We start from the raw sequence: 12303 nt of genomic DNA, 5'->3' as shown, positions 1-12303 counted from the left end.
TTCAACACAAACGCATCATTTTCAAAAGCCATATTATTCAAAGATCACAGACTCACTGAGGAGGCACAAATAACATTTATCCGACCAAATTTACTTTAACAATTACAGCAAAGCCTGCAGCTAGAATATTATTAAAATGGAAAATGTTCCTTTTTCCATAGATGACAGTACCTTATACTTATCTAATCCATCTCCCCCTTTTTCTGTGAATTAAGGATGAGAGAGATACTACAATTTCCATAATGACAGACGAGGAATAGAAGCAAACGACATTTACTAGCCTAGCACTTTTTAAAGCTTTATAATAACTTTTTTAGTAAATGTTTCATATTAGCTTGAAATTAGTATACTACTATTGTGTTGTTGTTGTTAGGTGCCATCAAGTCGGTTCTGACTCATGGTGACCCTATGTTACAAAAGAACGAAACACTGCCCGGTCCGGCACCATCCTCACAATTTTTGCTATGCTTGAGCCCACTGTTGCAGCCACCGTGTCAATCCATCTTGTTGAGGGTCTTTCTCTTTTTTGCTGGCCCTCTACTTTACCAAGCATGATGTCCTTCTCCAGGGACTGGTCCCTCCTGATTACATGTCCAAACAAAGTCACACAAAGTCTCATCATCCTCCCTTCTAAGGAGAATTTTGGCTGTACTTCTTCCAAGACAGATCTGTTCATTCTACACCTTTTGAACATGTTTCAATAAAATTTTTAAAAGAGCTGTTAAAGTCTGCCACATAGCTATGTACTCAGAAGGTAATGAACTAATAAGCCAGTTACATAATTATAAATGTGGTATAGGGAGTATCATTTCACAGGCAAAGAAAAGTATTATAATGAAAAAAAGCTGCAGAATCTTTAAGTGTGAAACAGACTTCAAACTAAATTCACAAGAAGCTGTTTTCTTTGAATACAAATTCCAGTAACTCTGTAACATGAGGAAATAATCGAGGAAATGGCTTTCTTTAAAAACAAAACAAAACCTTAAAATTGTGATGTGTTCTATTATACTAAATTACCATCCCACCAAAATAAAACGAACCATTTATATCCTATAGAGCTAAGAAATACATCTGATTATAGCAGGGTTGGAAAAGAGTTAAGTCGATGGAGTTCTGAATGAGAGTCAGTAGACTATTCTAATGATTTATGAAATCCCATGGAGATGCCAAAAGGGTCGCAGCTTCTGAATACACTGGCAACTCAATAGCCAAGAAAATACTGGGTCAGCAAAGCAATGGACAGCTCAACTAACTAATCAAAAACCCTAAACTCCTAAAAAGCTGGGCAACACTAATTTTGCAGGCAAATGAAGTGCTGAGCTTTTTCACACACTCTAACAGACAAAAATAAAACCAAACAAAGATATTAGGAGACTTCCTATAGTCCCCAACTGGCCTCTCAAATTTCCTTTCCATTCATTCATTTTCCTTTCCATTCATTGCATACCTAGCTGAAGGATTCTGATGGTGTACAGAGGGCCATTATCCATAAACAGACCACCCACAAGAGAGGGTGATTTCTAACAGGATAAACATAGAATACTGTCAAAGAAGGTCCCTGAGTGGAACAAATGATTTACTCTAAACCACAGTTCTACTCCGTCCTATAGGGTCACTATGAGTTGGAATCAACTCGATGGCAAGGGGTTTGGTTTTGGACTAATCTAAAGGTTGGCAGTCCAAATCCACCCAGAGGCTCCTCAGAAGAAAGGTCTGGCCATCTGCTTGCATTAAGATTACAGCCAAGAAAACTCTGTGGAGCAGTTCTACTATGTAACACGTGGGGTCACCATGAGTCAGAACTAGATGGCAATGAGTTCGGTTTTGTTTGTCACAGACATTGAAGCTTAACCTATACTGTGGGGTGGAGCGGGATGTGTCCAACAGCTGACCTCAGGATGCAGGAACTAGCAGGTGAATACATTCCAGCATACATTTTATGAAAAAAAAAAAGAAATGGAAAAAAGAGGGGGCCTAATCTAGTCAAGGAGAAAGCCCTGGTGGCACACTGGTTAAACATTCAGCTGCTAACTGAAATGTTGGTGGTTTGAATCCACCAGCCATTCCCACAGGAGAAAGAAGATGTGGCAGTTGGCTTCCGTAAAGATTACAGCCTTGGAAACCCTATGGGGGCAGTTCTTCTCTGTCCTATAGGGTTACTGTGAGTTCGAGCAACAGGTTAACCCAATCTAGAGATGGTTCCAAAAACTTAGGCTGCTTCAGTGAAGACGACGTGTCTTAAAGTCAATCTGTTAAAACCTGAAAACGCTAACTCCAAATAAGAAAGGTTCACATCAGTCTTGAATCAAATATTTTCTTTCCAGGCCAGGCTGCGCATAAAGGGTGTCTGGTTCCAAGGACAAGACAGAACAGAATATTCTAATGCACTTCCTTAGGAATGACTCTGGAGCAGCTGCTTCAGAAAGAATTCTCATTACAATCAGCCCATTAAAGAATATCAACAATGTTCTCCAAAACAACCTTATGTTTAGAGTTGCAAAGGTTGTGAGAATAATTTAGAACAAAATTCTCATGTTACTGGTGAGGAAATAGGCTCAGGGAAATGAAGCGACTTGCCCAAGGTCACTCAACAAGCAAAGGGCACGAGCTGTGCGAGAACCCAAGGAGCTGCTTTTTTCCATTGCATCATTTGAGATAGCATAAAGCTATTTTCCAGGAATTCTGATAAACAAACAACAAAAAAAAAGTGACTTGCCCTTTTGGATTACAAGTCCCTTATTGTATAAAACAATACTACAGATATGATTTATTTGGGGGCAATCATTTATTCAGATAAATGAATACAATATGTAGGACTTTTTAATGGATTTACTTTTCCTTTAACATACAAAAGCTACCTAAACAGTGGCAGAAATTAAGATTATTAGATCTCAAAGTTTTCTGGAAGAAGAGAGAAACTCGCCCACTATTCAGAGGCAGTGCTGCTCACAAGCATTTCTTACACAGGGACAGTACCTTTACCATACGTTTTCCCCTCAGATGCCTCCATAGGCACGTAAGGAAAAGCCCTGCCGCTGTGAGCTGGAATCCACTCAACAGCAATGGGTTGGGGCTTAATTAAGATTCAGTGAAGCAACAGAGATACTGGCTGGTGAGAAGTACTTGAGTGGGAGGGAGGAAGAAGAAATACTTCTATAGCATTTCTCCTTATTTTCTTTCTTTATTTTACAAAGGACAACTGCAAACAAATTTTCCATCCCATATAGTAACATGACTCACATATGTTTGGTTATATACAGCACAAATCTAGAAAGCTTTCAGAATCAGTTCGCCCAGTCTGCCCTGATGGGCTCTTCACTTGAACACAAGCAACATTTCTACCAAACCTCACTAAGGAACCCTACCTAAGCCCTTGTCATGAATCCCTACAGTCTCCTGATTTGGAAGGGTCAGTTCTTGTTCATCTTACCTAGCACCAAAAAACCCATTGCTATTGAGTCGATTCCGACTCATAATGACCCTACAGGACACAGTAGAACTGCCCCATAGAGTTTCCAAGGAACTCCTGGTGGACTGCAACTGCTGACGTTTTGGTTAAAAAAGGTTAGCAGGCGTAGCTCTTAACCACTACGCCACCAAGGTTTCCGGAATCACCTAGCACAGTGGTCTGCAAACTGCAGGCGCTCAATAAAGGGTTGAGCCCCATACAATCTTAAACCAAATGAGGTTTTTTTCTTTTCTTTTTCTGAAAGATCCCCAGTGAGCCACAGCACCTGAATTTCCTTTTTTTTTTTTTCCCTCAGTCCCATTAGTAAGAGATAGGAATTCTGAGCCAGCCCAATCAATCCTACAACTACAAGCGCCTGCTGTACCTCCCTCCTACTCGTGAATTTCAAGGCATGAAAACGAAGGAACATGGCTTTGTAGTAAACCATAGTAAAGGGGAGAGGGAGACAAAACGGGGCGCATCACATGGCCAGGGCCTGGATTTTTCTCAATTAAAGATAAGAGGAAGCTTGTGTTTCCGGCCTCAGTCAGTGGGCTGCTTGGACTTTCTCATTCTTAGGATTCCGGTCTTGATGCACCAATAACATCCTCTGGGTGGGGAGGGTGGGGTTCTTATTTAGCTCCGTCTTCTGGCTCTGGGAAGAGCGGGCGACCCCGGAACCCCCGATCCCCTGGCGTCGGGGACATGAGAGCCCCAGGGCCCAAACCGAGGCCCCGCCCCGCAGCCGCGGCAGCTCGCATGAGAGTCGCGCTGATTGGCTCTGGCGGGGACCAATCAACACAGGACTGCTCTTCCAGCCCGGCCCAGGCCCAGGCACACAGCCCGCGGGACCAAGGCTCTGCTGCCGCTAGTGACCACGTGGCCCTGAAGGCTCGGCCGCCCAGGGGTGCCCCAGATGGTCGCGGCGGGGGTGCAAGACGTGAGGGAAGCCTCACAGCAGATTCCCCCGCCCCCAGCGAAAGGGGGCTAGGAGGAGGGAGGGGAGCCCTGGGCCAAATAAAGAGGGAGAAATGCAGGAAGCGGAGTTTCCCCGGGAATAGGGAAAGTGCCCGGGCCGAGGGGGTTCGGGCCAGACAAAAAGGCCACACAGCAAGGGGAAGCGAAATGAGGGAGGAGGGAGGGGGGCAGTCGTGAAGACACAGAATCCTTGAAATCACAAAGAGGAAACAGTGAAAGGATGAGAAATGGTCAAATCCTTGTTTTGGGAGGGGAGAGGGGAAGTAGCAAAGAATGAAAAACGAAAAAACTGAAGCCAAAAGGGATGGCTGGAGTCTAATCTCAAAACTGAAAGATGATTCGGAGGTGAATGCTGGTTAAATGTAGCGTAGCGGGGCTGCTAAAACTGAGTCGGACGAGGTATTCACCCTCTCGAGCCTGCAGAGTAGGCCACCGGTACTGCGAAATTCTGAAAGGACAAAAAAAAAAGGACAACGCCAGGAACATGAAATAAGAGGTGAAACAAAAGAATGCGGTGCGCGGGGCGGGGTGGGGGGAGTGCTGAAAACCAATCTAGCAGATCTGAACCAAGTTAGAAGGCACAGAGATTGACAAGAGAAGAGAAACAGATTGTTGGGTAGGAAGTAAAAGCAGAAAGGCCACCAAATAGCCTGGAGCACCTGAGCTAAACGCTCCACAGATGATCTCCTTCTCTAGACAGGGAAATGTTAAACCAGGCGAAGAGTCTGCAGTGAGGAACTGGGAGAAAGAACACACCCCTCATAGTGTCTCATTTCCTTTAACCAAGTTTTGTTTTACCTGAGAAATGGGAAAGACAGGAAAAGACAGCAGTTGAGGAGAAGTTAGGAAAACTGTTTTCACAAACATACTCATTCCTAGGAGAAGCTGTTTGCCGCCGACAGGTCTCATTTCTGTTTGAGACGATAACTGACTATCAAAATCACATCTTTAAACTCCACAGGGCAAAGGCAAGCTAGCAGAATTCAGGATGTAAATATGCTGGTGGCACTGGGTGTCCCACTTCAAACACACACACACACACACACACACAATCTCTATCTCTTTGTCCATTTACATCCTGCAAATACACATGTAGAATTTTTCTGGCACGATGTGGTCAAAATATGGTCTATTGCTACTCCAAGATTGTTTTAGGAATAGGATTATATGATTATTGCAGAATATTATATGTTTCTTAACAAAGCTTAGAATAGAAGGTTTTCGTTTTGTTTTTTCCATATAAGGAAGATTTTATTTATAAAGCCCATTTTAGAAATGAAAATTCTATTTGGTCATCAATTTTATCCCAGCATGTATTATCTATTCTGGTCAATAAAAAGAGACTTGTTCAAATTAAGAACACAGGTGAGGAAAAGTTACTGTTTCTTAGCCTCTTCTTTCATCTTCTTTAAAAATCAAAATTTTAGTTCTGATTTTTTTCCCCTCAAATTCTCATTACTTTGTAAATGCAGCAATATACAATATAACTGGTTAAAGTGTTACAAGGATTCATACTCCCACAAACATCATCTGAAATAACCAAAATTTGTGCTGTTGATACTGACAAATGTTGAAATAAATACTGATCAAATAAATGCTTTTCATATCACCTAAAATCTTTGTTTGAATGTTTGTATACCAAAACAGTGAATACATGGGTCAAATACTGGAAATTGTTAGAATCGAGGAGACTGTGACCACATAATAAACGAATAAATGCCTATCAATAGCAGCCCAATGCAAAAATCAATTTCTTATGAATGAATGCATATTAAGAAGAAGAAATGCTTGTTAAAGCTCATTCTTTGAAGCATATATAAAAAGACAGTCACAAGATAATCAGTTTGTCAGAATAAAGTGTTTCCAAATGCTGGAAACTTCTGCGTTGCCAAGTCATCACATTATTTGTGAACTACACTCCTCTTTTCTACCCACAATTATGACCACCAGAAAATAGGCTCAACAGAAAGAAAGGCAGGCTAATTTCCTATTACAAATGTTTTTCATTTTCAATACAGCCTTAGCCACAGAAGACCTAAAGCCAACTTTCAACATTTACTGAGGCATAGACTCTTAAACTTAAAGGCGAACGACAAATATCCTAAAACTAAAGGGTACAAGATTTAACTCTTAGATTCAATGCAAAAAAAAAAAAAAAAAGCCAAAAAACAAAAATGCTTCATTTCCCTGACTTAATACTTCTTTTCAACATGAAAATGTTAAGTAATTTTACAGAAGATATACAGTAGCCCCCAAAGGACAGTGTGATGTCTCTGGGTGGGTTTTTTGCAAGAGCAGGCGGACACTCTGGGATGAACTTCCATAACTCTTAACCAATAATGGGTCCCAGGCGCCTGCAGTTCACTACATAGCCTGTATAAATCAACCATGGCTGTGAGAAGGTGGGTCCGTGTGTGAATAATATTTCAGGAATATTGGTTCAGGAACAAAGAGAAAATGTCACCCCTAATTACCTTCTAGATCCATTCATAGCTAGATAGGCATTTCTCTCTAAACCTTTAAGCCTAAACAAGCTCTTAGTCGTGAAATCGTTTTTAGGGCAGCGTGAATATAACCTGATGTTTCCCTCGGCTGCTGTTTATGTTGCCTTGGTGTTATGAAATAACAGAACAAAAGTACACAGAGCAACTTGATAAGATCACCCTCAGCTTAAGAGTGCTGAGGAACTATTTTAAAGGAAGGATCTAGCCCCTGTTTTAACAAAGATTTTGTGTAGAAGGGATTGTCCCTTCCAAGGACTGACCTAAACACAGAGTCAACAGAAAACCTCAATAAACAGGTCAAGGTTCTTCTACCTGAACTTCACAAATCTTAGAATTGGTACTGCGGAATGTGAGTTTTAAAAATAGGAGAGTAAGTACTTGGGGACTCTGCACTGAAAATGCCCTTCTGTGGCTTCCTCCACACCTTCTCTGACTTCCTGCCAGGTGGGGGTGGGGGGGCATCATGTGTGCCCAGACCTTCCTCCTGCTTCCCCTGGGAGAGCACTCCCTAAGGAAGCAGTGGGAGGAGAGGGAAGGAGCAGAGGAAAAGGATCAGGATTCAAGCACCAGGACAAAAGCAGTTTTGTCTCCGGACTTTCTCACCAGGAAACGCACCTGCTGTGATGTCCACTTGAGCTACTGGAGGTCCTCTGGATGCTTCTGGAAACTGATGCTGGCATAGGCGCTTAAATCCTCGCTGGAGCGGCTGGGCGAGCTGCTCTCGCTGCTGCCAAGGGGCTGATGAGGGGGCGGCGGTGGAGGGGGCTGCGGCGGAGGGGGGCGCTCCTGAGGGCGCTGTTTAAAGTCCTTGACCAAATCCAGGTCTATGTAGTTAAGACCATTCTCGAAGCCCCCAGCAGCCCCACACACCTGGGCTGGCTCCTTGGGGGTTCCCCCGAGCTCCCCAGGCCTCAGCCACACGTTCTCAAAGGAAGCAGAACTGTGGCGTTTCACATCCTCACTGCTGCTGCTGCTAGCACCGCTGCTGCCCCCAGCCCCAGCCCCAGCTCCTCCTCCGAAGGGCACGGCGTTGCCTGCCCGGGTGGCACTGGGTGTTGAGGAGAAGGTCTCGGAGCTATGCCTCCTCCGGCACCCTTGCGGGTCCGCACGGATAACTTTGGCACTCTGGTTGCGGTTGGGGCTGAGGCTCACCCGGGTGAAGGCGCTCACGCCTCCAGGTCCCTGCGGGGCCCCCAGCAGGGAAGGGCAGGCAGCCAGCTCAGCTGCTCCTTGAGGTGCAGAAGGGGAGGCAGAGGCTGCCGGGGATGAGGAGGGAGCAGCCGCTGTGGCCCCCGGAAGGCTCACGTCCTCTGCAGCAATGCCCGTCCGCATGTCGGCATAGCTGACAGGGGCGACAGGTGAGGTGTCCACGTAGCTCTGGCGGGAACAGCCCATCTGCATGGTCATGTAATCAGTCCGGCTGCTGGGCACGGCCCTCGTGGGTCTGCACATGCTCACAGTCCCAGGAGGCGCAGGGCCCACTCTGCCCATCTCCACCCCAGTGCTCTCCTGCCAGGCCACCCTCCGGCCTGGCCCCAGATCCATGTTCATGTACTCCTCAGCACCAGTCTCTTCCTCTCTGGGGGCTGGCTGGAGCTGGGCTGGACACCTGACAGAAGGCGAGCTGTGCGAAGCCACGGGGCCAGATAAGTAGCCAGGCTGGTCACTCCCAAATTCAATATTCACATATTCCCCTGGGCTTTTGGGCTCCGGAGGGTGCAGCAGGGGCTGCTGTGGCTGCTCGCGGGCCCGCGGTAAGGTGCTGGCCTTGGGATCCCCCAGAGACAGCCTTGTGGGCCGAGCCAGGCGGCTGTTGGTCTGGGCGGCCGTGTCCACCTTTCGAGGCAGATGGGGTTGCAGAACCTGATGGTGGAGATGCGGGTGGCCAGGCTCCTGCCGAGGCCCACAGTATCCCCCTCCCAGGCTATCACTGCTGGTGGAGGAGGAAGAATCTTCCGCGGCTGCAGCATAGAGAAGACGACCAGAGCTGGAGGAAAGTCGGGCGTGCTGGTGGCGGGCACTCTCCTCTGGCTCCCCTGGGCGCTGGGTGTGCTTAAAGGACCTTGGCAATGAGTAATAGGAGAGGACCGGCTTGTGCTGGGGGTCCTCGGGGCCATAGTAACAGTCAGAGGGGCTGCTGGTGTTGGAGTCCCCCACCGGTGACATGTTCATATAGTCACCTGTGCAAGGCAAGAGTTTGCCACCACTGCTTTCCACGGGTTGTTTGGGGTGAGGCAAGGGGTGAGAATGGTGGCCCCCTACCCCATTTGTCCACAGCTTCCCATAGCTGCTCCCGGAAGGGGCAGTGCTGCTGCTGCTGGGCCCACCTCCAATGTCAGGGGAGCAGCTGCCGCTTGGGGACATCATCATGTAGCCATTGGGGTCTACTCTCTGGGGATGGCGTCTGATGGGGTTGATGATCTGCTGTGGGGCAGACACGCTTTTGGGACTCATGGGCATGTAGTCCCCACTGCCCTTCCGGTTGCTGGGCACTGGGGCCACCCCTGGGGACATGGGCATGTAGCCATCATCGGTATGGAGGGTGGAGGTGTCTGGGCGGTGGTGGCCCCCACGCCGCTCCAAGGGATGCATTTCCAGACCCTCCTCCGGGTAGGAGTGCGTGGGCACGAAGGCAGAGTGCCGGTAGCCAGGCAGTCGGCCTCCACCGCCCCCTCCTGGTGGGTAGGCGGGCATCATCTCTGTATACTCCTCAATGGACGCCACGGAGGACTGGGACGGGGTCTTCTGGTGGGAAATGGTGGGGGACGTGCCCGCGGAGTGAGTCCTTTTTCGGAAGCGATTTTCCACATCTGCAGCATTGGCTGCTTCATCCGCAGTCAGCGCTGGGCTCGTGCCCAAACTAGCTCCTGAGATGTAGCGGTGGCCATTGCCGCCCCGAGCCAAGATGTAGTGCCCATTGGGGGCAGTCAGGGTGGAGGCCCCCTTGCCGCCCATGCAGATATAGTTGCTCAGCTCCTCCTCACCGGGGGTGTGGCCCAGGGAATCCGGGGTGACACTACGGAAGGAACTTCGGAAATCGCAAGGACTAGAGCCATACTCATCAGAAGAGATGAAGCCACCATCGCTCGGGGAACCGGACACAGAAGCACTAGACCTTCGTGGGAAGAGGCAGTCAGAGGTGGAGCCGTGGCCACTCGTGCTGCTGGACGATAGACTGACCGGGCTGGTGGCGGAAGGTGAACAGCGAGAAGTAGGCATGGGGATGGAGCGGCTGTGGTTGAGCGGAGGATGCAGCCGGGAGCTGCCGCGATGCCGGTGGGCGTGGGTCCTGTTGGTGCTCGGACTCACCGGGCTGCCGTCCACTGAGGCTGGGCGGGACATGGTGCCTTCGCCATCACTGGAGGCGCGGACCCGGAAGGAGCCAGGCTTCCCGCCCACCATGCTGGCTGGGGAGGTGGCGGTGATGCTCTCCGTGCGCGAGCGGCGGGTCAGCCCCACCTGGCTGGGAGGGGGGTTGTTGAGGTGGTGCCTGCGCAGGGGGACGCTGATGGGATTGGAGCAGTTGGAGGAGGACTGGCTTTTGCTTCGAGGGCGGAACTCATCGCTCATGGCCCGCATGGCCTCCAGGATAGTCTCATGCATGTTCTGTGCCACCACCGAGTCATCCACCTGCATCCAGAACTCCCCAGGCCCTGTCACGGCAGAGCGGCCCACCTCGATGAAGAAGAAGTTCTCTGAGTGGCCGCAGCGCCTTATGTTCATCAGCTGCAGCACCACTGCGGCCGCCTCTGAGTTGAGCTTCACGAAGCTGATGGTCTTGCTGGTCAGACAGAGGCGGTAGATGCCAATCAGGTTCTTTGTCTGCCCCAGGCCCTTGGGCTTCAGGATCACCTGCCAGACCTCCTTGAAGGCAGGGCCTGGGGGCACATCTCCGTAACTCAAGTCCTCCCCAGCCTCACCAAGGCAGGCGCTGCCGCTGCAGCTGCTCCCCCCACCTCCTAGCCCGGGGGCCGCAGCCACATCGTGGTGCCCTTTGGCACGGTTGTGCAGCTGCAGCAGGGCCTGGTACCAGCTGTCCTGCTCGGCCTCGCTGTCCGCCGCGATGGCAAAGTGCTCGTCCCGGGTGTAGAGAGCCACCAGGTGCTTGTTCTTGGAGTCCGCCCGCTTGTTGATGTTGAAGCAGCTCTCGAGGGGGATCGAGCGTTTGGGGGCGCTCGACTTGTGCCGCCACTTCTTCTCGTTCTCGTAGTACTCCAGGCGCGCCGGGCCCCCAGCCTCGCTGGCCGCCCGCAGCACGAAGAAGCGCTTGTGCATGCTTTTGGGTTTGCGCAGGTAGCCCACCTTGCGCACGTCCGAGAAGCCGTCGGTCTCTGGAGGGCTCGCCATGCTGCCGCCGCCACCGCCGCTGCCGAGCAGAGGGAGGCGCAGAAAAACAAGCGGGTGGGGGGCGGAGGCTCCACACCGCGGCCCCGCACATGCAAACAGGGCTGGAGCAAGCAGAAACGCCGAAGCCGAATTCACACCGCCCTCCGCGCCAGGAGGAGCAGTGAAGGAGGGCGCAGCGGCTGCGCCCGGGAGCTGGCCCCGACCCGAGTTCACGGGCGTCTCATGCCCGGGGGGGAGGCCGTGCGTCCTGGGCGAGGGCAGCCCCAATCCACCAAGAGCCGAGTCCCCACTCCGCCGACGCAGCCGGGAAAGGGCGAAGATGCATCCCTCGCCGTCCAGGCGGCAGCCGGGGGTCCTGGCGCTGCCCCTCCAGGCTCGCGCGCCTTCCCTCCTGAGTTCCCCTCTGGAAGTCGCGATTCCCGAGGCAAATTAAATATCCTTGGGCAGGGGGAGGCGGGCTGCCAAGTCCCAACGTTGCACAGGGTTCTCCCTCCTCCTCCTTCGCCTCCTCCTCCGCCTCCTCCCACCCCCAACCGTCCCCGCCGCCACCAGCCGCCCAAATACCAGCTCAATCGCGGAGACCGCGGCGCTGCGGCTGTTGCTGCGGCCGCCGCCCGCGGACGCGTCCTCTGCAGCCCCCGTTCGGGCCCATGTCGGCGGGCGGAGCAAGAGTCTTGTCCACGCGAAACGCTGCCAGGCAGCAGCAGGAGCCGAGGCCGGGCCGGAGGGCCAGGCTCATCCCTGCCCCTCGCCCCAGTCGGCAGGGAAGGCGGGGAGGAGAGGTTTGGGAAGAGGCCGGGAAGACGCCTCTGCCCCGGGAGGCGCTGCCGCTGCAGTGACTTCTCCCCTCCTCCTCGGAGAGTTGCCGAGAGCCCCAACCAAAACAAGCGGCGGCGTCTGGCTCCGCGCGCCTGCCCCTCCGACCGCGCCGCCGTCTCACTCGGAGGGAAAAACACGTGACGGAGCCTCAGCGCTCGGCTGCCCGGCCGCTGCCGCCGCCGGGAGGCTCCCGCCCGGGTCGCTACA

General features: G+C 51.1%; 1 protein-coding gene across 1 annotated transcript in view; it reads right to left on the bottom strand.

Moving 5' to 3' along the window:
• Positions 1 to 12211, bottom strand: part of IRS1 (insulin receptor substrate 1) — an 81034-nt gene extending 68823 nt beyond the window's left edge. The window contains exon 1 of the mRNA XM_012558226.2: positions 7546 to 12211. Coding sequence (XP_012413680.1) covers positions 7567 to 11277 — 3711 coding nt within the window. The 5' untranslated portion in view covers positions 11278 to 12211 and the 3' untranslated portion in view covers positions 7546 to 7566. The remainder of the gene's footprint in view (positions 1 to 7545) is intronic.
• Positions 12212 to 12303: the final 92 nt, after the last annotated feature.

Source organism: Trichechus manatus, unplaced genomic scaffold, assembly GCF_000243295.1.
Source record: "Trichechus manatus latirostris isolate Lorelei unplaced genomic scaffold, TriManLat1.0 scaffold00147, whole genome shotgun sequence".
Classification (NCBI taxonomy): Eukaryota; Metazoa; Chordata; class Mammalia; order Sirenia; family Trichechidae; genus Trichechus; species Trichechus manatus.
This window is presented reverse-complemented; position numbering and strand designations above follow the sequence as displayed.